Source organism: Cebus imitator, unplaced genomic scaffold (assembly GCF_001604975.1).
Source record: "Cebus imitator isolate Cc_AM_T3 unplaced genomic scaffold, Cebus_imitator-1.0 Scaffold228, whole genome shotgun sequence".
In the NCBI taxonomy this organism is placed as follows: Eukaryota; Metazoa; Chordata; class Mammalia; order Primates; family Cebidae; genus Cebus; species Cebus imitator.
The window spans coordinates 2,167,098-2,192,460 of record NW_016107543.1 but is presented as its reverse complement, the minus strand read 5'-3'; the positions used below and the strand labels follow the sequence as shown (position 1 = coordinate 2,192,460).

Sequence of the window (25,363 nt, the reverse complement as noted above, 5' to 3'; positions counted from 1 at the left end):
GATCCCACTACTGATCAGCACGGGAGTTTTGACCTGCTCCGTTTCCGACATGGGCAGGTTCACCCCTCCTTAGGCAACCTGGTGGCACCCCGCTTCCAGGGAGGTCACCATATTGATGCCGAACTTAGTGCGGACACCCGATCAGCATAGCGCACTACAGCCCAGAACTCCTGGGCTCAAGCGATCCTCCCACCTCAGCCTCCCGAGTAGCTGGGACTACAGGCATGCGCCATCTCGCCCAGCTTTTTTTTTTTAAGCTTTCCTTTCCTGTCTTCCTGTCTTTTCTGGGCTAAGTGCCACTCTGCACTATCTCATTCATTCTCCTACAGTGGGGTAGGCACAATCACTATTTTGCAGATGAAGAAACCAAGGCTCTAGAGTTGGTTGCTAGGCTGGGTGTGGTGGCTCATGCCTGTAATCCCAGCATTTTGGGAGGCCAAGGTGGGTGGATCACCTGAGGTCAGGAGTTCGAGACCAGCCTGGCCAATATGGTGAAACCCCATCTCTGCTAAAAACACAAAAAGTTAGCAGGTGTGATGGCAAGCGCCTGTAATCCAAGCTACTTGGGAGGCTGAGGCATGAGAATCACTTGAACCCAGGAGGCAGAGGTTGCATTGAGCCAAGGTCCTGCCATTGCACTCCAGCCTGGGTAACAAAAGTAAGACTCCATCTAAAAAACAAAACAAAACAAACGACAAAAAACAACTAGGCTCTAAAAGATTGTGTTATATGCCCAAGGCCACACAGTTAATTAGTGACCATAGAGGTATTGGACCTTAAGGAACTCAAAGCCCCTGCTCTTTGAAAGGAGACAGGGGCACCTCCCCCAGAAGATCTCCAAACTCAGAAGAAGGCCCCGTCTATTCCAGCTCAGGATAAGTGGAGGGCCTGATGTCCCTGTCTCAATGCTGCAAGTATTCCGAAGTCTGAGCTGCCCAGAGAGGGGAGGCTGCACTGGCCTGGGCTGGGCAGGAGGGAGAAGGACAGTCTGGGGCAGGGGATGAGGGAAGGCTGGTCATGAACAGGGTTTTGGGGAGACTGATTTGATGGCGCTCAGGCTCCATCCCACCTTCCTCAGGAAATCTCGAAGTCAGAGCCCCTACAACCATGAACCCTCACTGTGCCCTTGTCCTACTTCTGCCACTGGCAAATCTCTATTCCTGAACACGGTAACCTAAGCAGGGCTCCAATGGTGAGCTCATACTTGGGAGGGCAGAGATCCTATGAGTGGCTGTGTGCATGGGGTTGGGGGGGAGCGTGGGGAGGTGTTCACCCGACCCCTTGCCCTCCAGGCTAGCATAAAGGCCTCCCTCAGCACCCCAGACCCCCTATGTGCCACCCCCCCACCCACAACCTTACCACCTACAGCAGAGGAGGAGGGAGACTTAAACCCAGAAGTCCCTCCACTCACACCAGGAGAGAAGAAGCCAGATTTGCTGGTCAGAGCCAGAAGGGGCAGAAGGAAAGGGGGCTGGAGGATGGGGACCTGGGAAAATGGGTCCCAGGTAATCAGCATTCATTAGAAGAAGCATCTTGGCCAGTGTGGTGGCTCACACCTGTAATCCCAGCACTTTGGGAGGCTGAGGCAGGAGGATCGCTTGAGCCTAGGGGTTTAAGAACAGCCTGGGCAACATAGACTCCACCTCCACAAAAAATTTAAAAATTATCCGGGTGAAGTGGCATGTGCCTGTGGTCCCAGCTGTTCGGGAGAGTTGAGCACAGGAGGTCCAGGCTGAAGTGAGCTGTGATCAGGCCACTGCACTACAGCCTGGGCAATAGAGCAAGACCCTGTCTCAAAAAATAAGGAAAAAGAGAAGGAGAGAAGAAGAAATATCTTGACTGGGCACAGTGGCTCACGCCTGTAATCCCAACATGCTGGGAAGCCAAAGTGGGAGGATCGCTCGAGCCCACGAGTTGGAGATCATCCTGTGTAACATAGCAAGACTCCATCTCTACCAAAAAATTTAAAAAATTAGCCAGGCATGGTGGCGTATGACTGTGGTCCCAGCAATTAGAGAGGCTGAGGTATGAGGATCGCTTGAGCCCAGGAGCCTGAGACTGCAGTGAGTCATGATCACACCACCGCACTCCAGCCTGGGTGAAAGGGTCAGATCCTGTTTCTTTTCTTTCTTTTTTTTTTTTTGAGACGGAGTTTCGCTCTTGTTACCCAGGCTGGAGTGCAATGGCTAGATCTCGGCTCACCGCAACCTCCGCCTCCTGGGTTCAGTCAATTCTCCTGCCTCAGCCTCCTGAGTAGCTGGGATTACAGGCACGCGCCACCATGCCCAGCTAATGTTTTATATTTTTAGTAGAGACGGGGTTTCACCGTGTTGACCAGGATGGTCTCGATCTCTTGACCTCGTGATCCACCCGCCTCGGCCTCCCAAAGTGCTGGGATTACAGGCTTGAGCCACCGCTCCCGGCAGTGAGATCCCGTTTCTAAATAAAAAATAAATAGAAGGTTATTGTCAGACCAGGTGGAGCGAGGGGCACCTTGGAGGGTGAGGACCTCTTTCCCCACCTCTCCGTATTATCCCCTGATCAAACTCCAGTTGTGGTAGGATCTTCAGGAGGGGAGCGTGTTGTAGTGAAGTTTGGGGACTTTGGATGGGAGGACTGAGGCCCCGTCTCTGCTGAAGTTCAGACACCAAGCCCCGAAAGGGATAGAATCACCCTGCTCTCCATCACAAGGAGGAATTGTCTGGCCTGACTTTGACGCATACACCATAGTCCAGGTGTGTGTCTATTTGGAGAAAGTCTTTTCAGGGCATAGAGGCATCCAATTAATGGCACAGATGGGTCCCCATTCTTCCTTCACCATCCTCTGACATCTTTCGATCCTCGCTCTCCAGGAAGTCCTAATTTCTATCTCACTCTCAGCTATCTTGCTGCAGCCCCAGCCTATTTCTGTTCCCTGCAGCCCATCCAGACGCTACTATGATCTCCCCAAGCTTCCCTCAATCTGGTCATGCCCCGCCATCCCGGGTTTTTCAGTGTGAAACTCCCTCCTCCGCTTCTTTCCCCGCCAAGCCCCGCCCCATCGTGTCGAGCCCCCCAAGATTCCGCCCAGCTAGCCCTCCTGGCCACCGCGGCAGCCAATAGCTGAGAGCCCGATTTGCATGGCGGCGCGGGGGAGCGGCGGAGGGCAGGGGGCGGGACCAGGCGACCTCCTAAATCAAAGTTGGGCGGCGAGGACTGGGCGGAGGGGCCGCCGGGTGCCGGGCTGGGGCCGGCGGGGGAGGGGAGGGGATGGGGGGCGGGCGCAGAGGACGGCGGAACCGGCCGGACACGGACAGCTCCGTGGCTCCCTCCCTCGGCTCATCCCCGCGGCCCCACTTTCCTCCTCCCCACGCTCCGAGCAGCATCCTCTGCAGACCCTCGGTCCTCTCGCCCGGGGTCGTCCCGCTCCCGCGGCTCGGCGTGGTCGCCTCCCCTCGCCCGCCACCCCGGCAACTTTCTCCGCCCGCGCCCGCGGGTGGGGGGCTGCAGTGCCCGAGGCTAACTGGGGGCAGCCTCTGGAGAAGGGCTTCAGAGTCCAGGAGACGCCCGCCACCCGAAGCCTGCCCGCGGCCGGCCTGCCGTCGGGTCTCCGCACCCTCTCCGACCCTCCTCCCGAACCATGACCGAGATGAGCGAGAAGGAGAACGAACCGGATGACGCGGCCACCCACAGCCCCCCAGGGACCGTCTCCGCCCTCCAGGAAACCAAGGTAACTTGGGGGGCTCGAGGCCTGTCCCCACCCCGTGTGTCCCAGGCCCGGGCGCCCTCTTCCTGGCGGGGTCCTCATGTGGGCCCGGGCGGCCTGGGGTCGCGGTCGCGGGGCCCGCGTGACCACTGAGGCTCCGCGCCACGCTCGGGGGGAGGAGTGGATTGGCGACAAGGGGCCACGCGGAGCCCCGGATCACACCAGCACCGCACGGCCGCGCGCGCCATCGCTACCCTCCGGGGAGGCGGCAACCGGGCTTCGTTGGAGGGATGGGCGCAGGGAGGCCAGAGGGCGCGTGTGGAGCGGCGCGGGCGGGGTGCGTGCCCGGCTGTGCGTGCGAGGCGCACCCTCCCGCGGCCGCCGGGTCCCAGTCCCGGGCTCAGTTCGCGCATCTGTCCTCGCTCGTGTGTCTGAATGTGTCTCTACAACCTGCGTGTCTGTGTCTTGGCGTCTCTGTGTGCGTCTCTCCGCGTCTCTCCCCGCGTCTCTGGGTGTTTATCTCCGCGTCTCTGGGTATCTCTCCCTGCCCCTCCGCAGTCCTGCATTCCCCGCTCCCAGCCGGGTTGGGTTCGGGGACGCGAGGCCGCGGCCGGGGGTGCGCTGCTGCGGAGTCCGCGCGGGGGCCTGCGGCAGCGCGGGCCGTCGGTCGCGGGCGGGGACCCGGGCCTGCGGTTGTGGCTCCAGACCAGAAAGGCAGCCCCACCCCCTACCCCGGGAGCGGGACCAAGCGGTGGTGGGGGGGGAGCGGGTAGAAGCGAAAAGAGAAGTCATCGTAATTAATGAATGTCATCATTAACCCTAATTATGGATGATTGTTACTCCTGCAGGAGTCACCATGAATAAATTACTCCCCGCGAAGGCGGGCGGAGCCCAGACTCCTGGCGCTGAACGGGGTGTGGAGAGATCGCCGCTCACACTCAGCACCCCCCCCCACCCCACTTCTAATCCGTCTGCTCCCTTCCCAAGTTCTAGGTACTGGCGACTGGCCCGCGAGAAGTTTTGTTCTCCGGGAGCAACCTGAGCGGGCCGGGGGATGGGGCAGAAAGGGCTGTGCCAAGGGTGCGCCCTGCCCCCTCCCAGACTTCAGGCCAAGACCTCCTCCCTCTCTCTTCCCCTGGTATTTTGTTCCCATCCTGTTCCTATTCTCCAGAGGCGAAGGGGGACAGTGAGGACCAGAAATGGTGGGCCCAGGCTCCGGGGGAATCCCTGGCTCCCTAGGCTTCTTCCCACTGTCCCCCTTCCTCCTCCTTCCATCTTGACCACTCCGCAGGAGCTGAGGTTCATTCAAGGTCAAGGTCATCAAGGGAGTGACCCTGAGGAGGACCGTCTCCACCCTAATCCTACGGAGGAGGAGGCCATAGGATCAGGATGGAGTCTGGCAGAGGCACCCCAGGGAGCTCCCATCCTGCACCAGAGGACCCAGCGGGTCTCCACGTTTCAGTCTTCACATGCACACCTGACCTTCTCTTGTCCCCTTCTAAACATGCGACTCTAGTCTGTCAGACCACAGAGCTGATTCCCATTTAGAGAGCCAAGTATCTCCTGGGAAAGGACTAAGATGTTTGGGTGGGAGGATATTGCTTGGAATATTTGTGACAACTTCTGTCAAGCAGACAGTCTGGGAGCTGAACCTCCCCTAAGTTCCAATGCCGCTGACCTCGGTTGCCCTCTAGTCACCCTGGGTAGACAAACACAGTCCCCCTGCTTGCCTCCAGGAGCTTGGGGGCCTCCCAGGCCCTGCCCTGCTTCCCATACCAAGGCCTGTTCGATCCAGCCCCCTCCGTGGGAGCTCTGGAAGGCGGGCAGGAGCGCGGGGTGGTGCTGCCTCAGCACTCCAGCAGGCTGCCTGCTCAGCTGTGTGTGGGGGGAGGTCAGGGCCTGCAGGTCTGTACCTCTTCCTCCTCCCCGCCCAGGGACCCTCCAGTGTCGTCACCTCTGGGTCTGAGCTTGGAGATTCAAGGGGCAGGGGAGGGCAGAGGTTGCATACCTGAGCCAGCCCCTCTGTGCTAGGCCAGCTGGAGCCCTGGCCCTCTGCCCCCTCCCCTACACTTCACTCTTGTGAAGGACTCCGCACTAACACAGACTAGGCTGTGGGGTCAGGTTGGGGGTATTCAGCAGGGCAGAGGTGACAGAGAGAGAACCCAGGACCCCCACTAACCTCCTTCCATCCCACACCTCACCCTGGCCCAAAGAAGCTCCTGTCTCCAGACTGTGTGGGTGGGGGAGATGGAAGAGAGTGCGGTTGGGTACTGCCCACCCAGCTCAGTGTGAGGTGGGTACAACAGAGGGGGCCAGTGCCCATCAGGTAGTGACGCCAACATTCCAGGCTTATTCATCAGTGTTGGTGCCCCCTGGGAATTGCTGGCCGCCTTCTGCTTGCCCCCAGGCGGGATCAGCCCTGCATCTGAGCCACTCAGCAGCCCTCCTAGGGAGTCCTCCTCCTCTCTTGGTCTCCATCCCTTCTTACCACATAGGGCCTGCCCATCACCCCCTTTGTTGCCACCCTTGGAAGGACCCCCTCATGCCAGCTCTGCTCTGAGTCAGCTTGCGCCACATCCGCCACCACCCACTGCCAGATGCCTCGTGCCCTTTCAGGAGATGCTGTGGGGATTGAGGAAATAAGGGGCCGTCCAGAGTATGGGGAGGTAGGGGGGAAACAGGCCAGGCCCTGTCTCTAGGATGGGGTTCAGAAGAAAAGACTTGGTGGTCCAGGCTCCCAGCCAGACAAACTGGGTGCACTGGGAGGAAGAGTGAGCAGGCAGGCCCACTTGCCAGGGTACACGGCAGCTTCTCTCCACGCCAGAGAATGGGTCCCAGGGAAGAGAGGGCACCAAAAATATAATGGGGGAAAGAGATGGGAAAAGGTCCTCTCCAGGAATCAGGAGCCCCAGGAGCAGGAATACCTGGCCTGGCTGCACCAAAATTCAGTTTCGGTAACCAAGCCAGATGTCTCTGGAGTGGGCAACAGGCAACAAGCCATTTGGCAGAGGTGCCCCAACCCAGACCTGTAGCCTTTGACATCTGCCAGCCACCCCAGGTGGCATGCCATTCCTTCCTGCTTCTCCACCCTGCTGGGATCTGGGGCCCACAGCCAAGCCAGAGAGTATCAGCCGGCAGAGTTGGGGCTGCCCTGGTACCTGGGAACATTCTGTTCCAGAGGCCTCTGGTACCCAGCAGAGGTGGCTCTTGGCACTGAGACCAGAGGGTACCGGGAAAGGGCACAGCCTGGAGGGTAGGGAGACTTGGAAACTCCTATGAGGATTACTATGAAAATAAGGGCCTGGGGGGTAAGGAGGACATGATTGATGATGTCTTCAAATATCTGAAGGGCTGATGTGTATGAGAGGGAGTAGCCCTTTCTGGAGCCAAGGGAGGAACAAGGGCTGATAGGCAAAAATCCCAAGGAGGCAGGTTTCAGCTCTATATAGGGAAGCACTTTCCAGCGACTGCAGCTGCCCAAAGATGGAGTGACTGTCCCAAGAGACCGGTTGCTTCCCATCACAAGAGGTGACCAACTCTTGAGAGGGGATGTGGCCAGGGCATTGCAGGGTGACGAGGTAGGGACTACTCTAGGTGGTCAGTACTCCAGGTCCCTTCTCACCCTAACCTCTGATTGACCTGGCTGAGGGACGGGGCTGGGGGACGGGGCTGGGGGCCCAGGCAGGGCCCAGTGTAGCAGGATGCTTCTGGTGCTTTGGGCTCAGTAGCTGGAGCCACTGGTTCAAGTCCTGGCTCTACTGTTTACCAGCTGAGGACTCCTGGGCAAGTGATTTAACCGCTATGAGCCTCGATTCCTTATCTGAAAAGTGGGACAGTAATTATCACTACCTCCAAGGGTCACATTGGGATGAATGAGATGCTGCATATAGAGTGTTAGCTCAGTTCCAGTGTTTGGACCATGACAGCCCCTCAGAGATGTAAGTTTCTGGGGATATTTGGACCTAGAGCCTTGTATTGCTTAGAGAGTATCTAGTTTTCCTGGCCGGGAACGGTGGCTCACACCTGTAATCCCAGCATTCTGGGAGGCCGAGGCAGGCGGATCACCTGAGGTTGGAAGTTCCAGACCAGCCTGACCGACATGGAGAAACTCTGTCTCTACTAAAAATACAAAATGAGCTGGGCATGGTGGTGCACGCCTGTAATCTCAGTTACTCGGGAGGCTGAGGCAGGAAAATTGCTTGAACCGGGAGGCGGAGGTTGCAGTGAGCCGAGCACACCACTGCACTCCAACCTGGGCAAGAAGAGTGAAAAAAAAGAAGAGAATATCTAGTCTTCCCTCTTGGATATGGGGAAACTGAGGCTCAGAGAGAAGAAGTGAAGTGATTTGCCTTCAGGCTGCAGGTTTAGTTTTGCCCCCAGCCCCAGCACATTCTCCAGCAAGCCCGTGTGTTCCGTGCCTGACGTCCCTGGACAGAGCAGTGGATGGTCCACCTGCCTCTTGAGGCCCATCCGAGCCCCTAGAGCCACATGCAGCCCCAGCTGGCCCAGAGCCTGACATGGGCTGGGTTTTGTGTTCTCATTAATCGTCTCTCCAGCCTTCCACCTCTGCTCCAGCACCCAGGCATCTGGGGCCTGGGGCCTTGCTTCTCACAGATACACAAAGAAGCCTACAGTGCTGTCCAGGAAGCTGGGTTTGGAAGGCGCCGAGCACTTCAGTGTGCCAGACACCCCAGGGCTTTGGCCTCCCAGCTGGCATACCAGAGCCTGCCTTAGGCCCAAACATCCCCTCTGCTTCTCTCTCTGTCGTGCTGCCTGCTGGCCTCCTGGAGGCTGGAGGGGCTACCACTTCCATCCCCTTGGCACGGTGGCCAGGCAGACAGCCATGGCCCATAGGCTGCCCGGCGTGCCAGCTAGGAACGCTGGCCAAGTCCCTCTGCCTGGAGCCAGGCTGCTGGCCCCTGTTTCTGTCTCTAGTAGGAAGGAGTGGGCAGGGGTAAGGCGGCTCTCAGTGGGAAGGGAGACGGCCAAGGCTCTGGTTAAGAGGCTTCCAGACCTCTCTCTGGGAAGACTCAGTAGGGCGTGTTTAGGTGAGAGGTGGAAATAGCTCTGGCCTCACCACAGAATCAACCCTGCCCTCCAGAATGTGGGATCCACGGAGAGTCCAGCTGCTAGCTTATCATCTGTTTACCAAAGGCCTCTGGCTGAGCACCTACTATGTGTTGAGAGCCTGCGTGGGGATGTGAAGCCAGCAACTGTGCCTGTCCCTAAGGGGCTCACAATTTCCTGGGGAGTGAGAAATAAATAACAGCCATCACCTGATTGGGGCTATGATGGCAGTTGGGCTGGATGCAGCAGACACCAGAGGAGGGTGTGGGCCACAAAGCAGAATCCCTTCGGAAGAGACTTTCGTAGAAGAGAAGGGCCAGTGGAAGCATATCGGCAGGATAAATGGGGTACGAGCCAAGTAAGGCAGAGAAGAGGACAAACATGGCAAAAGCTCAGAGGCATCAAAGCATGGAGGAGTTAAAGAATCCTCATTTCTGGGCTACAGGTCGGAAGGACAGGTTTGGCCAAGATGCAGGGAGAGTCTCATGGCTGGGGTGACTGCCTTGGACGGTGTCCTGAGGAGCCAGGAAGGGTTTTCAGCAGGGTCCGGCGTCACCTCCCCAGCAGCCGTACAGAGGGCAGGTGGAAGCAGGGGCTGGAGCGGGGGCTGTGGCTTTGAACCAGACTGGGGACATCAGGGCCTGAACTAAGGGCTGTGGAGGTGATGAGTCGCTGGGAGAGGAGGGCTGGGGAGATGTTCTGGAGGGAGAATCAGTCCCAAGGATGAGGATCCAGGATGACCACTCCTCCCACCCCCAGCCTGCTTGAGAACGAGGGTGGATATTATGTTGCCCAGGCTGGCCTCCAACTCCCCGGCTCAAGCCATTCCCTCCCCCCCTCAGCCTCTCAGGGTACTGAGATTATAGGCGGGAGCCACTGCACCTGCCCATATATATATTTTTTTCTAAATTTGAGTAAATGGTATACCCATACAACAAAATATTTTGTAGCCATAAAAAAGAATGATGAATCTATTTATGTACGGGTATGGAATGATTTCCAGGATTTACTGTTAAGTGAAAGAAAGCAAAGCACAGGAAATACAGTATACTACCATTTCTGCAAGGAAAAGTGGAACTGAACCTCTTAAACTTGTTTCTATTCACTTTCACATCAAAGTCTAGATTTCTTTTGAAAAATTAGAAAACCTGGCAGCACTGGGCTGACCTTCTAGAGCAGCTTCAGTTGGCTGGAAGAGACCTGCAGCGGCTCCCTGGGGATCCAGTTAGCCATGGCCCTCACCCCTCCTGACTGCCACCCACTTAGCCAGGACTCCTTTCTCCCCATGGTCACCCACCTGGCTCTTGTGGTACCTGAGATTGAGAAGCATTAGCGGGACCTAGGGAGCCTCTCTCTTGGTGTTTCATTTTGCTCCGGCCCTCAGCCCCCACACTTCTGCTGCTGCTGTCCCAACAGCCAGAGACCCCGTGAAGAAAAGCCCTCCGTGGCCAGCCCCCTCCAGGCTCCCACTCATAGCTCCCTCTTTTTCTCTCAGCTCCAGCGATTCAAGCGCTCCCTCTCCCTCAAGACCATCCTCCGAAGTAAGAGCCTGGAGAACTTCTTCCTTCGCTCGGGCTCTGAGCTCAAGTGCCCCACTGAGGTGCTGCTGACGCCCCCAACCCCACTGCCCCCTCCCTCCCCACCACCCCCAGCCTCGGACAGAGGCCTGTCCACCCCCAGCCCCTCGCCATGCCCAGTCCCAAGCCCCTTGGCAGCGCTCAAACCAGTGAGGCTGCACAGCTTCCAGGAGCACATCTTCAAGCGAGCCAGCCCTTGTGAGCTGTGCCATCAGCTCATCGTAGGTAGGAGCCTGGGCGCTGAGGCGGCCATGGGGAGGGGCTGGGCCGGGTGTTGGGGCGTGGGCCCATGGAGCTGCCGGATATTATTGGGTTCTGGCTGTTCAGGGGCCCCAATACTAACTGTGCCTCTTTTTTTTTTTTTTTTGAGACGGAGCCTTGCTCTGTCTCTCAGGCTGGAGTGCAGTGACACAATCTTGGCTCACTGCAACCTCCACATCCCAGGCTCAAGGGATCCTCCTTCCTCAGCCTCTGGAGTAGCTGGGATTACAGGCACACACTGCCACACCCAGCTAATTTAAACATTTTTTGTGGAGATGGGGTTTTGTGGAGATGCCGTGTTGCTCACGCTGGTCTGCAGTCCTGGGCTCAAGCAATCCATCCACCTCAGCCTCCCAAAGTGCTGGGATTACAGGCATGAGCCACTGCACCCATCCCTAACTGTGCCGCTTACCCCGGGCGGAGAAGGGAGCATGGCCGGGGTTGGGGTATACCCAGCGTCACTGCCGTGTTTACTGACGACTCTGGCTTCCATGTGCCCTCACACCCTGACTGTGTGAGGGGTAGGTGTGGGGCCTCAAGGCTGGCACGAGGATGCGCAACCCCTGCTCTCTTCATGCCCTAACGTGCTTCCTTTGCCCTTTGCCCATGGGGGTGTCCTCAATTGCTGAACCCAAATTCTTCCTAGGAAACTCCAAGCAAGGCTTGCGATGTAAGACGTGCAAAGTCAGCGTCCACCTCTGGTGCTCTGAGGAGATCTCCCACCAGCAATGCCCAGGCAAGACGGTGAGCGGGGACCCAGGCAGAGATGGCCAGCTGAGTGCTGCCAGGACTGTCACATGGGGGAATGAGTACCCCTCAGGGTGGCTCCCTCCTGTGGTGTGGGCCCTGGGCTTGGGAAGGACCAAGTTCTCCATGGGCCATACCTCCTCACACCCTCTGCTCTCTCTCGTCATAGTCCACCTCCTTCCGTCGCAACTTCAGCTCCCCTCTCCTGGTGCATGAGCCACCACCAGCCTGTGCCACAAGCAAAGAGTCCCCACCCACTGGTGAGTGTCCCCTTGGTTGCTGTCCTGCTCCCACTGTGGTGTGATGAGAAATCAACATCCCTGACCAGCCTGGCCAGCATAGCGAAACCCCGTCTGTACTAAAAATGCAAAAAATTAGCTGGGCGTAGTGGCGCACACCTGTGGTCCCAGCTACTCAGGAGGCGGAGGCAGGAGAATTGCTTGAACTCGGGAGGCAGAGGTTGCAGTGAGCCAAGATGGCGCCACTGTACTCCAGGCTGGTCGACAGAGTAGGACTTCATCTCAAAAAAATAAATAAATAAATAAGCATTTCCGAGATGGGCACCTGAGTCACACTGGCACAGCCAGTTCTTGGCTCTCCTACCATTTCCTGTCTCTGGATGCTCCTGTCCTGAATTTGGGGCTCATTCATTCATTCACTCATCCTTTCTTCAATAAGCACTTTATTAAGCACATACTAAGTGCCAAGCACAGAGCTGGACTTGAGACGCAGTAGTGAAGAAGGGGGAATTTATGGCCTCGCAAAGGAGATAGGACCGAAACGGACAGTGAGGCAGATCACCAGTCGGTCACCAATAGCATGAGTGCCGTAAGCGGGAAAGACAAAGTAGAGCATAGAATGTGTGCTGAAAGCCCGGTGCGGCGGCTCGTACCTGTAATCCCAGCTACTTGGGAGGCTGAGGTGGGAGGATTGCTTGAACCCAGGAGTTGGAGTCCAGTCTGGGCAACATGGTGAGTCTCTGTCTTTAAACTAAGAGAAAGAGAGAGGAAAAAAAAAATAAAAGTTTGCTGTCTTCATCTGCAAAATCAGGGAAGACTTTCCAGAGATGTGAAGAATGAGGTGTGAGGGGTTCACCCATTCAGGATCTGGAAAGACGGGTGTGGGGCAGAGGGAAGGCTGAGAAAGGAAGGACAAGGAGTTAAAGAAAGGGCAAAGTGGGCCAGGTGCGGTGGCTCACGCCTGTAATCCCAGCACTTTGGGAGGCCGAGGTGGGCGGATCATGAGGTCAAGAGATCAAGACCATCTTGGTCAACATGGTGAAACCCCGACTCTACTAAAAATACAAAAATTAGCCGGGCATGGTGGTGGGTGCCTGTAATCCCAGCTACTCAGGAGGCTGAGGCTATAGAATCATTTGAACCCGGGAGGCGGAGGTTACAGCGAGCTGAGATCTGGCCACTGCATTCCAACCTGGAAGACAGAAGGAGACTCTTTCTCAAAAAAAAAAAAGGCAAAGTGAGCGGTGGCTGGGACTGAGGGAGGAAGACGGAGTGGCTATAAAGAGACCATGGGTTCGAGGCCTCAGGGTCCATTTTAGCCTTTGGACTTTCTTCTAAGGGCAATTTCTGTTCCTACAAAAGCGTTCTGGTTGCTATGTGGATTGGCAGGGCTGGAGTGGAAGGAGGGGACCAGTTGAAAGGCCACAACAGCTGCTGAGACAGTGTGGTAGTGTGAATTAGGCTGGTAGCAGTGGTGACAGAGGGAGGTGTGCAGGTTCTGGGAGTGCGGGGAGGGACGGCTCAGTGATGGAGTGGCTGTGGGCAGCAAGGACAGCGAGGAGTCCAGGATGACCAAGGTTTCCGCGTGAGCACCATGGGAGGAGCCGGAGCCATCTCTGGGATGAGGAAGACCTGGGAGGGACAGGTGAGGGGGCAGCTGGGGAGCTCAGCCTGGGGCATGCTGAGCTGGGGGCTAGAGGTGCAGGGCTTCAGGGCAGAGCCAGGCCTTGAGGGTGGATATTCAGCAGGGGCCAGTGGGAAGGTGGACCCTGTCTACGAGACCCTGCGCTATGGCACCTCCCTGGCACTGATGAACCGCTCCAGTTTCAGCAGCACCTCTGAGTCCCCAACACGGAGCCTGGTATGGTGGGCAAAAAGGGGGGGATCTTTTGGGGAGGGGTGTCTGAACATGACAATGGGCTTGGGGGCTGAACCCTCTCCTCTCTCTGTCCCCAGAGTGAGCGGGATGAGCTGACCGAGGATGGGGAAGGCAGCATCCGCAGCTCCGAGGAGGGGCCTGGTGACAGTGGTGAGTGGCAGCAGGCACCAGGGGCAGGAATGGGGTACAATGGAGGTGCTCCCTGCTGCCTCTCACCCTTCCCTGCTCCCACCCCTAGCATCTCCAGTATTCACAGCCCCAGCAGAGAGTGAAGGGCCAGGACCAGAGGAGAAGAGCCCTGGACAGCAGGTGAGCCTGTACTGGCACCGACCCGGAAGGCCAGGGTAGGAAGCGGGTGTCATCTCTTCTTGCCATTGATGCATAGGAGGGCAAGAACATGGTGCGTGGGGATTCGCTGCTTCCTCACTTATCTTCAGGGATGGGCAATGCCAGGGTGAGAGGGCATGGGAGGCAGGAGGAGTTACCCTTCCACCCCCAGCCCACTGCCCACTGCACTTACTCCTGCTCTTCCAAAGGCAGGCAACTTCAGGGAACAGCAGGCAGAAGGGGGCTCCCCTCTCCAGCCTGGCCCAGTGTCCGTTGGGGTGGGTGAACAAGGCACATACGAGGGTCTCACTTCTCCCTGCCTTTGACCCAGGACTCACTGTGTCCCCTACAGCCCCCAGGGTGGCACACTCAGAGCAAGTGGAGAGTGGGGGGAGTGAGGGTGCTGCTTTCCCCTCACCGACCCAGAGATTCTCCCGCAGCCCCCCAAAGCCCCGCTGCGGAAGGATGTGGGGCCCATGTACTCCTACGTCGCACTCTACAAGTTTCTGCCCCAGGAGAACAATGATCTGGCTCTGCAGTAAGTCCCCTTGGTGACCGGCCCTGCTGAGCAGCTCTGCGCTCCCAGACCTTGGGGCACAGTGTGAGGGGGGCCTTCAAGAACCTTCTTGCATGCTTGAGGCTAGTGAGTCCAGACAGGAGCCGGAGCTGCCCAGGGTCTAAGAGTGATTCATGCTAGGCTCATGTCTCCTGCCCTCTGCCTGGGCTGTCCCAGCAAGTGCCTGCTGCACCTGTGGTCACACAGTGTCCTCTGAGGGCATCAAGAATCTTTTCCCAGCGGGGTGTGGTGGCTCAAGCCTGTAATCCCAGCACTTTGGGAATCTGAGGCCGGCAGATCACTTGAGGTCAGGAGTTCAAGACCAACCTGGCTTGTTTTGCATAACGATTAAAAAAACAAACAAACACACAAACAAAAAAAAACCAGCCTGGGCAACATGTGAAAACTTAAAACCCCATCTCTACTAAAAATACAAAAATTAGCTGGGCATGGTGGCAGGTGCCTGTAATCCCAGTTACTTGGGAGGCTGAGGCAGGAGAATCACTTGAACCCAGGAGGTGGAGGTTGCAGTGAGCCAAGATCGCATCACTGCACTCTGGCCTGGGTGACAGAGCAAGACTCTGTCTAAAAAAATAACAACAACAAAAAGGAATCCTCTCTCCCAGCTGAGGACTGCAGGGTCCCAGGTGCCCAGGGATGGCTACGATGGGGATGGGCAGGACTCCTGGCTCCATATACTAACCTAGCTGTGTCCTCCCCAGGCCTGGAGATCGGATCATGCTGGTGGATGACTCCAATGAGGACTGGTGGAAGGTGACTTGGCAGGGTGGGGAGTGGAGGGACCCTGGTAGGCACCCCAGCAGCCCCCACCCTAGACGGGCACTGTCCCCACCTTCTCACCAGGCCCCAAAGACAACCTCTCCTCCAACCACTGGTCCTAGCCAAAACGAAGACCACCCCTTGGGACATCCTCTCCATTTTGATTCTCCTTGCCTCAGCCTTGTCCTTCTGTTTACCTCATGCCCTTCCTGGCCCAGAAGCCACCTGGCTGGGGGCTGGAATACCTGGAATACGGAGAGCCCCAGATCTGGAGGATAACGGCGTTGGTGCTGAGTGGGTGCTAGAGAAAGCAGCGGTGGGTAGGAGAGGTGGGGTGGCTCAGGCGCTCATTGCCAACCTCATCCCCAGGGCAAGATCGGCGACCGGGTTGGCTTCTTCCCAGCTAATTTTGTGCAGCGGGTGAGGCCAGGTGAGAGTGTTTGGCGCTGCTGCCAGCCCTTCTCCGGGAACAAGGAACAGGGTTACATGAGCCTTAAGGAGAACCAGGTGAGTGCCTGAGGCCCAGCCTGGGGCCCTGCGGTGAAGGCAGGGAGTCAGGCTGCGGGGTGGGGGCAAATGTCAGGGGGAGGCTGATCCTGGCAGCTGGGGGGATAGCAGGTTAGAAGGAAGGGGATGCAGGCCCTCCTGCCAGCCCCTGGTGGAGAATTTGGGCTCGTGACTAACAGAGACAGGAGACTGAGTGACATTACAGGCAGCTTGGGTTAGGGCAGGAACACTAGATTCAGAGTCTAAAGCTCAGGTTTGAACGCTAGCTCTGGCCTTTTCTGTAACTTGAGGCAAGTCCTTTTCCCTTGTAACCTCCTCTGTGATGGGGGTGGGGTGGGCAGTACGGCGGCTGATCTCCAAGGTCAGCCCTGAAGCGCTGCTTCGTGTCTGCTGATGTCCTGTTCTCACTGCTGAGGCCTCTACCCTCGTGAAATCTGCTCCCGTCACTCCAGCGAAAGGCTTGATCCACACCTGACACTGGTCCCATCATTCCCCGGAGGGGTCCCCTGGGGGCCATGGGCAGGACTGAGGGCAGGGCTGCCAGCCATGCCAGGCCTCAGCTCCCTGTCTCTCTGGCTCAGATATGTGTGGGCATGGGCAGAAGCAAGGATGCTGATGGCTTCATCCGTGTCAGCAGCGGCAAGAAGCGAGGCCTGGTGCCAGTCGACGCCCTGACCGAGATCTGAGAGGAGCCAAGGGAACCCATTTGCCAACCTTGCCCGTGCCTGGCCCTTGCTTCTGGCCAGGGAGGGGATCAGGCCCCCTTGTCCACTCCATGCCCTTCCTCCCTCTGTCTCTCTCCTAGGTGCCACTAACTGTGGCTTAGGAGCCTCTGTACTGAGGAATATTTTATTTCTTGGGTGGGGTGCCCTGAGTGGTATATCCTCTGGGACTTGGCGGGGATGGGGTGGGGTGGGAGGGAATGAGGAAGCTACAGGTAGGTCCGCCCAGCACCCAGGCACCCCAGTCCACTTGCTGGGCTGAGTCCAGCCCCGGGGAAGGTTCTGGGGAATTTCTTTGCTGCTTCTTCCAGACTTCCCCTGCCCACACTGCCTGTGCATGCCTGGCACACCCCTCTTCCCACAGAGCCTCTGCTTGGGTCTGTGTTTGTGTGACCATGCATCTGCTCCTTTGCAAGTGGGGCATTGGGAGCAGGCCTTTTTTTTGTCCTCAGCCCTCCACCCTGGGTGGGGAGGGGACCCAGGGCCATAGGAGGGTCCTGAGTCCACCCTCTGGTCTTCGCCTCTGTCACTCAGTCAATTCTCAGGAAAGTTGTGCAGGAATCTCTCCCATTACTTGAAACCTGGGCTGAAAGAGGAGGGGAAGGCTGAGGTCCCTGGAAGGTGTGACAAATCAGAGACTGTTCTTTCAAGTAGAAAACTCAAGAGCTGGCCGGGTGTGGAGGCTCATGCCTGTAATCTCAGCACTTTGGGAGGCCAAGGTGGGCGGATCACCTGAGGTCAGGAGTTCAAGACCAGCCTGGCCAACATGGTGAAACCCCATCTCTACTAAAAATACAAAAATTAGCCAGGCATGATTGGGGGTGCCCGTAATCCCAGCTACTTGGGAGGCTCAGGCAGGAGAACTGCTTGAACCTGGGAGGCGGAGGTTGCAGTGAGCTGAGGAGGCTCTGTCGCGACACTGCCCTCCAGCTTGGGCAACAGATCCAGATTCCGTCTCAAAAAAAAAAAAAAAAGAAAAAAGAAAACCCAAGAGCTGCCTGGACACGGAAACCCAGTTGAGAACAAAACCCTGGCCAAAACAACCCCATTTCACTGTCAGGACCCCCAGTCACACAGGAACTGCCCACCAGGGGAGCCTGTGACTTGACTGTCAGTTCCCATCCCAGGCTTTGCCGGCCTGCCCCAGGAGCCCAACCCTCTGGGCTGACCTTTCTCCCGTGTCTCTCCAGGCTCTGCAGGGGATGGGCAGATGCTGCAGGAGCCCCTTTGCTGGCTGTATCTGCTCCCTTGTCCTGGACACAGAACCCTGGGGAAAAGACTGGGTGGAAGACAGATAAGGAAGGTGGAATGTTCTGTTTGACCTCCAGGAAAGGGGGTGGATGGGCACACACAGAGAGGACCCCTCCCTTGCAGGCTGCTTTTCTCTGGTGCCAACCTCCCTCCCCCAAGCTCAGACCCTCCTCTATGCCCTTGATTGTGCCCGCCCATGCCACCCCCATTCTGGGCACAGTTAGACCCTCCCATGCAGTGGGAGAGACACAGACCCTCCTACCCAAAGGCCCCTGCCCCACTTCTCCCCCGCAAAGTGGGGGTTCAAGCCACACTGCCCTGTTTGCTGCCATGAGGCCCCCCCTCAGCAATATCCCAGGGGCGGGCCCAATGCCCACTGTACATGAGGCTGCATGATGGGTCTGCTGGGTTCTTGCCGAGCCCCCAGATCGCTAATTAAATGTTTCTTGTCCCAGCCCATCTGCTCTGTGTCTCATTGGGACAGAGGGAGGAAAGGGGCAGGGAGGTGAGGAGTGGGGGCTGGGGATGCTGAGAGGGGCAGGGCTGAGAGCGGAAGGATTCCTCCGTCTCTGAAAGGAGGGGTGTTGGCAGGAGGCAACATGGCAGGGGTCCCAGGCTTCATCCCCTTCCTCCAGCAGCCCGAGGAGGGCAAAGTCTGGGGAGAGCCTAAAGGGAACCTGAGGAAAGGGGTAGGAAGTGTGGGGACGCTGGAAGGAAACGGGGTGGGGCTACCGTCACTTTCCGGCTCCACATGCACCTGAGTGTCGTAGGGGCTGGACACGCACCTGCGCACCAGGGTCATCGGCACCGGTCTTGCCCACCCAGAGGTGCCCTCCGAGACCCGGCGTGCCGGCAGTCTGGGAGGGCTCACTGCTCGCCCGAGGTCAGCCTCGCCCCCGCAGTCCCCCAAGCCCGAGACAGAAACGCTGGCGGCGGGGACAGTCGCGACCCGTCGGGCCCCGGGATGACTCAGTGGTGCCCATCATCGGAGCCCGGCACGGAGGGGCTGCACCCCTCCTGCCGCCGCACCCGCCGCCCACCGCTCTGGCAGAGCTGCCTCTGTTCCCTCCGCCTGCCCAGCCGCGTCATCGCCATGGCGAGCTTGTCCTGTGCTATTTATAGGTGGAGGGGAGCGGGGCGCGAAGGAGAGGCAGGCTGCGGGGGTGCCGGGGCATTGCTGGCGCTGCCGAGATGCGGGGGGTGGGCTGCCTTTCCTGATGAGCGCCCCCTCCTCCGCCCGTTCCGGTTTCCAGCCCCCGCCCCCTGAGCAAGGTAGGCCAGGTGGGCCCAGACCTTGGGTCCCCTCCTTGAGTTTTCTTTGGGTCTCTTGACACGGAGAAGGCCCTGGAGGTTGGGGGTCAGGGGAGCCGGGAAAGGAGGGTGGCCCTCCCTCTTCCAGGAAGAAGGGGTCACAAGCCCAGTATGAAGGCTTAGACAGAGGGAACTCATAAATAGGCACCTACTGTGCCCGAGGAACGGCGCCAGGAACTTGATGTTACTTAATCCTCTCCAGGATCCAGTGAGCCGAGTGGGGGTGTTCTCCTCTCACAGGGAAAGAACTGAGGCACAGCCAGGTTAGGTAGTTTATCCCAGGCCATACGGATTATCCAGCTCAACCCTCCCTCTTTATACAGGGGAAACTGAGGCCTGGCGTGGGCTAATGACTTGTGCAAGGGCAGGGTCACTCAACAAATTAGTGATCAAGCCAGGCTTGGAAACTGCCTTTTCCTTCTCAGCTTAGCTCTTTCCCTCCGGGCCCTGGCTTCCTCAATGCCTTAGACCAACAAGATGGACACAGACACCCTGAGACACTGGGCCAGAGGCTCCAGGGACGGAGAACCTGAGAGCCTCACAGCCAAGCCTGCACACCCTGCTGGTGTCTGCCAGCAGCCTGCAGCTGGCCTGGGCGCCCACTCCCCCCAGCCTATTTGCTGCACTGCTGAGCACAGCAGCTTTTTTCGGGTGGCTGAACCCCCTGGAGCACGCTCACAGCCTAGGGCCTGGGAACAGCTGGTGCCCCACTGTAGCCTTTGCCCTCTTCTGTGCCCACTCTGGGGATGGACAGAACAGCAACACCATTGGCCTGGGGCAAAAATGTCTAGGAAGCCACTGGTGATGCCATCCCACCATTTGGCTCTGTTGTCTCTGATCCACATGTGACCTTCATTCCCTGCCACCACCCACAGGCTGAGTTTCACCTGGCATGTACTGTGTGGGACGAAGAAGGTTCCCTGGACTTCAGGGAGATGCAGAAAGAGGAGGGAGTCTGCAGAGATGGATGCTGGAGGTGGGGGGAAGACAGATTGAGCCCCTCTGCACAACCCCATCCATTTTGCTAGCACTGCTTCCTTTGGCCCCTTCAACCTTCTTCACCCCCATTCTCACCCCCTGCCCACCCAGTGCCTGGGCAGGTGGGGGCACTTACTGAGGAGTGCAGGAAGGCACCCTCAGCCTCCCTGTGCTTTTCAGGAAGCCAGCCTAGGTTAGCCCTGTTGTAGCCTCAGAGGTAGCACTGGAAGGAGGCCAGGCCCCCGTACCCCCTTCTCCAGCTCACGGCCCTGCAGTAGCAGCTGTGCTCAGTGGCTCTGCTGCACCCCAATCTGAATCACACCCTCCCACGTTGGGAGACTGCAGCCCGGGAATCAGAGTCAGGTGCCAGTGTTCGTGCAACACCGAGGTTCTGCTCGCCCCACTTGTGTCTGCCACCAGCCTGTGCCAACCTAGCTCCCCACCCCCAGCCTGTTTGCCGCACTGCTGAGCACAGCAGAAGAGTCAGTCACTGGCTTTTCTGGGTCTGTTTCCTCCTCTGGAAAATCAAGGGTTGGGTTTGCTCAGGGATTCTTCATGCGGTGAGGGGGTGGGTCATGAGCTCCTTGAAAGGGTGTGGATTTATATGATAGTGACACTTACATGCTCTTGAAAGAAAAAACACATCTTTTTTTTTTACAAAAAAATTTTTTTTTTTTTTTTGAGACAGAGTCTCGCTCTGTTGCCCAGGCTGGAATGCAGTGGCTCGATCTCGGCTCACTGCAACCCCTGCCTCCTGGGTTCAAGAGATTCTCCTGCCTCAGTCTGCCGAGTAGCTGGGATTACAGGTACGTGCTACCACATCCGGCTAATTTTTGTATTTTTAGTAGAGATGGGGTTTCACCATGTTGGCCAGGCTGGTCTCAAACTACTGACCTCAAATGATCCACCCGCCTTACTCAGCCTCCCATAGTGTTGGGATTACAGGCGTGAACCACCATGCCCAGCCCACAAATTAGTTTTGCTATTTTTGTTTTAGAGACAGGGTCTCATTATGTTGCCCAGGGTGACACAGTGTGTATTCACAGGTAATGTCATAGCTCACTGCAGCCCCAAACTCCTGGGCTCAAGCAGCCCTCCCCACTCAGCCTCAAGGTACCTGGGATTACAGGCTTGCACCAATGTGCCCAGCAGGATACATCTTTTCTTTTTCCTTTCTTAGTGAGGAAACAACTTTTTTTTTTTTTTTTTTGAGACGGCGTTTCACTCTTGTTACCCAGGCTGGAGTACAATGGCTCGATCTCGGCTCACCGTAACCTCCGCCTCCTGGGTTCAGGCAATTCTCCTGCCTCAACCTCCCGAGTAGCTGGGATTACAGGCACGCGCCATCATGCCCAGCTAATGTTTTGTATTTTTAGTGGAGACGGGGGTTTCACCGTGTTGACCAGGATGGTCTCGATCTCTTGACCTCGTGATCCACCCGCCTCGGCCTCCCAAAGTGCTGGGATTACAGGCGTGAGCCACCGCGCCCGGCTAGGAAACAACTTTTAATCAGATTTTCTCAAGGCTACAGGACCTGGAAAAGATGCAGCAGTTACTTTAGGGGTTCTTTCTGCTTGGGATTCCTGTAGGACCGGGTCCCTCCTAGGCACTGGCTTGGGAAGGGGTTGGAGGCCCATGGTGGAAAGAAGTCAACTCCAGGTCTGGGGTGAGGTTCAGAAAGAAGTGGGGAAACCCAAAGTCTTCCAAGAGGTAGGTTCCTACAACTTCATAACCCATCTCTTTCCTCCACCCCGCAAAACAAACAACAAAAACAGAACCAGAAAAGCAACTCCAGTGAGGCAGCAGCTGCCACCTGCATTGACCTGTGAGCGAGCAGCACCATCTCCTGGTCCAGGGTGGAAACCAGCTTCTGTGCTGCAGGCTCTGGAATCCCGGGAGGGTGTCATATTGGGTTACCTCATTCTTCTGCCTTTTTTTTTTTTTTTTTTTTGAGACAGAGTCTAGCTCCGTCGCCCAGGCTGGAGTGCAGTGGCACGATCTCAGCTCACTGCAACCTCTGCTTCCCAGGTTCAGGCGATCCTCCTGCCTCAGCCTCCCAAATAGCTAAAACTACAGGTGCGTGCCACCACACCTGGCTAATTTTTGTATTTTTAGTAGAGATGGGGTTTTACTCTGTTGGCCATCTCAATCTCCTGACCTTGTGATCCAACTGCCTCGGCCTCCCAAAGTGATAGATTACAGATGTGAGCCACCTCACCCGGTCCTTCCTGTCATTTTTTTTCCTTTTTCGGTTAGTGGTGGGTGGGCAGGGTCTTGCTCTGTCACTAAGGCTGGAGTGCAGTGGTGCAATCTCGGCTCACTGCAGCTTTGACCTTTCGGGTTCAGGTGATCCTTCTACCTTAGCCTCCCCAGTAGCTGGGACTACAGGGGCACACACCCCATTCCTGGCTAATTTTTGTATTTTTTATAGAGATAGGTTTTCGCCATGTTGCCCAGGCTAGTCTCAAACTCCTGGGCACAAGAAGTTCTTCTGCTCGGCCTCTGAAAGTGGTAGGATTACAGGCGTGAGACACCACACCCAGATTTTCCTTCCTGTCATCTAGGAGGGGTCTACTGCATAGAGGGGTCGGGGTGGGTGGTCTCCAATACCCCTCCTCCTCTGGGCCAGGCCTGGGAAACAGGTGTCCAACACACCAAGCTGAGAGCTTGGCCAAGACCCTTTTTTTTTTTTTGAGATGGAGCCTGGCTGTCGCCCAGGCTAGAGTGCAGTGGTGTGATCCTGGCTCACTGCAACCTCCATCTCCCAGGTTCAAGTGATTCTCGCCGGGCGCAGTGGCTCAAGCCTGTAATCCCAGCACTTTGGGAGGCCGAGGCGGGTAGATCATGAGGTCAAGACATCGAGACCATCCTGGTCAACATGGTGAAACCCCGTCTCTACTAAAAATACAAAAAATTAGCTGGGCATGGTGGCACGTGCCTGTAATCCCAGCTACTCAGGAGGCAGAGGCAGGAGAATTGCCTGAACCCAGGAGACGGAGGTTGCAGTGAGCCGAGATTGCGCCATTGCACTCCAGCCTGGGTAACAAGAGCAAAACTCCATCTCCAAAAAAAAAAAAAAAAAAAAGTGATTCTCTGCCTTAGCCTCCTGGGTAGCTGGGATTACAGGTGCCTGCCCCCACACCCAGCTAAATTTTGTATTTTTAGTAGACATGGGGTTTCACCATGTTGGCCAGCTTGGTCTTGAACTAGTGACCTTGTGACCTAGCCGCCTCAGCCTCCCAAAGTGCTGGGATTACAGGCATGAGCCATCGTGCCCTGCTAGACCCTTCCCTTTCTAGGCCTCAGCTTCCCCACTCCAAAGGGCAACAGCTAATGGGTAAAACACACACCGCTGCTCCAGTGGCAAAGGAGATCCAGAAGTCAGTGCCTTCTCATCCCAGGCTGATGCATATGATGGGGGGCCTTCAGGACTTTTTGAGATGGGGTCTTGCTCTATTGCCAGGCTGGAGTGCCATGGCATGATCTCGGCTCACTGCAACCTCTCCTTCCTGGGTTCAAGTGATTCTCGTCTCAGCCTCCCGAGTAGCTGGGATTACAGGTGCCTGCCACCGTGCTCAGCCAATTTTTTTTTTAGTAGAGGTGGGGTTTTGCCGCATTGGCCAGGCTGGTCTTGAACTCCTAACCTCAGGTGATCCACCTGCTTCAGCCTCCCAAAGTGCTGGGATTACAAGTGTGAGCCACTGCGCCCAGCTTCCTTGGGACATATTCTAAGTGTGGGCATCCTGCCCCAAACAGAATGACACCAGAGGCAGAGCTAGGACGGGTCTGCTGGCCCTGACACCACAGCCAGCCTCCCATTCCCACTCAGGTCTTGCCCTTTCCCATTGGCCTAGTGCATCCCCTGAAGGATGCCAACTGGTCACCACAACAGAAGAGTTCCTTAGAAAAGGGGTGGGGGATTGGGTGGAGTGGCTCACACCTATAATCCCAGCACCCTGGGAGGCGAGTGGATCACCTGAGGTTAGGAGTTCAAGACCAGGCTGGCCAACAAGGTGGAATCCCATCTCTACTAAAAACTACAAAAATTAGCAAGGCGTGGTGGCACATGCTGGTAATCCCATCTCCTTGAGAGGCTGAGGCAGGAGAATCACATGAACCCCGGAAGCAGACGTTGCAGTGGGCCGAGATCACACCACTGCACTCCAGCCTGGGTGACAGAACAACTCCATCTAAGTTTCAACCATATCTCAATACAGCTGTTTAATGACAGCACAGGCAGTAACCAGTAGTCCAAGCTCAGGTCCCAGTTACAACCCCTACTTGTCAGCTGAGAAACGTTAAGGATGCTAAGTGTTTCCTATGGCTTTTGTAAAGAATGTGATTCCTTAACTGACATCACAACTGACTTCTGGTCCCAACCAACACTCAACTTCTTAGGTGCCACCCATGGTGTGAAGGTCAGTTTGAAACACAGTATTTTGGAGGGTTGGATAGAAGCCATTCCTTCTCTCCCTACATCCTACTAAAACAAGGTAAAAGACTCACTGAGCAGAATCCTGGCACTTTGGGAGGCGAAGGCAGGTGATCACCTGAGGTCAGGAGTTTGAGACCAGCCTGGCCAACATGGTAAAGTGAAACCGTGTCTCTATTAAAAATACATAAATTAGCTGGGTGTGGTGGCACGAGCCTGTAATCCTAGCTACTCAGGAGGCTGAGGCAGGAGAATCGCTTAAACCAAGGTCCCACCATTGCACTCAAGCCAGGGTGACAGAGAGAGACTGCATCAAAAAAAAAAAAAAAAGACTCACTGAGCAGCCAAAAACCTTGCAAGCAGCAGAGAGGCAAGCAGATAAAGGCTGGTTTTATTTTAATGGCTGATCTATGTAATCACGGAGGCCAGTATGTACAGACAAAGGGGGAGCTTTTATTTCTTGGTCTCTTCCTCCTTGGACAAAGTCTTGATGATCTCCTCCTTTTTGGCCTGGAGACGCTCTTCACGGCGCTTTCGTGCTTCCTTGGTCTTAGACCTGCGGGCCTCAGCCTGGTCACTGGTCAGAGAAGAGAAAAGATGGGTCAGTTTGGGAAGAGATGAGATGCTGGGAAGATAAAGGCACATTCCCAGACCTCTCCTTTTGAGCCTAGGTTGCCTCAGGAATGAGTTGCTGGGACCACAAAGGGCTCCTGCTTCAACTAAACTGCTACAGTCCCTATGAGAACAGGAGGGGTGGGTGCATAGAGGACAGAGGAGTTACGCCTCTAACGGAACAGGTGTATTCCCATGACAGATTGTGAGCAAGTCAAGACTTGGGCATTGGCACATTTTAAGTATCTAAGAACAATTCTCAAAATAAAGGTCAAAGAACTTTCCCCTAAGACTGTAATGCCAATTCCTGAAAAAACTCACGCCAGGAGCTTCTTGCGGGCCTTGTCTGCCTTCAGCTTGTGGATGTGTTCCATGAGAATCCGCTTGTTTTTGAACACATTCCCCTTCACCTTCAGGTACAGGCTGTGATAC

The 25,363-nt window shown here is 56.5% G+C and overlaps 2 protein-coding genes across 3 annotated transcripts in view; one reads left to right on the top strand and one right to left on the bottom strand.

The window, feature by feature from the left end:
* The first annotated feature begins 3,153 nt into the window (after positions 1-3,153).
* STAC2 (SH3 and cysteine rich domain 2) lies at positions 3,154-18,057 on the top strand. 2 transcript variants are annotated; one of them, XM_017497269.2, is made up of 11 exons: positions 3,154-3,709; positions 10,248-10,554; positions 11,237-11,334; positions 11,507-11,597; positions 13,325-13,437; positions 13,533-13,605; positions 13,694-13,764; positions 14,223-14,320; positions 15,061-15,112; positions 15,488-15,625; positions 16,207-18,057. In XM_017497269.2, the coding sequence occupies exons 1-11, from the start codon at positions 3,620-3,622 to the stop codon at positions 16,309-16,311; spliced, it is 1,236 nt and encodes a 411-aa protein (XP_017352758.1). In that variant the 5' UTR covers positions 3,154-3,619; the 3' UTR covers positions 16,312-18,057. The 2 variants fall into 2 exon arrangements, with proteins under 2 accessions (XP_017352758.1, XP_017352757.1); XM_017497268.2 differs by having other exon boundaries at positions 13,322-13,437; positions 16,207-17,199.
* A 6,629-nt stretch (positions 18,058-24,686) lies between these two features.
* RPL19 (ribosomal protein L19) overlaps positions 24,687-25,363 on the bottom strand; it is a 4,463-nt gene continuing 3,786 nt past the window's right edge. The window contains exons 5-6 of the mRNA XM_017497266.2: positions 25,253-25,363; positions 24,687-24,896 (exon numbers count right to left, since the gene is read on the bottom strand). Of these exons, the coding sequence (XP_017352755.1) occupies positions 24,773-24,896; positions 25,253-25,363 (235 nt within the window). The 3' untranslated portion in view covers positions 24,687-24,772. The remainder of the gene's footprint in view (positions 24,897-25,252) is intronic.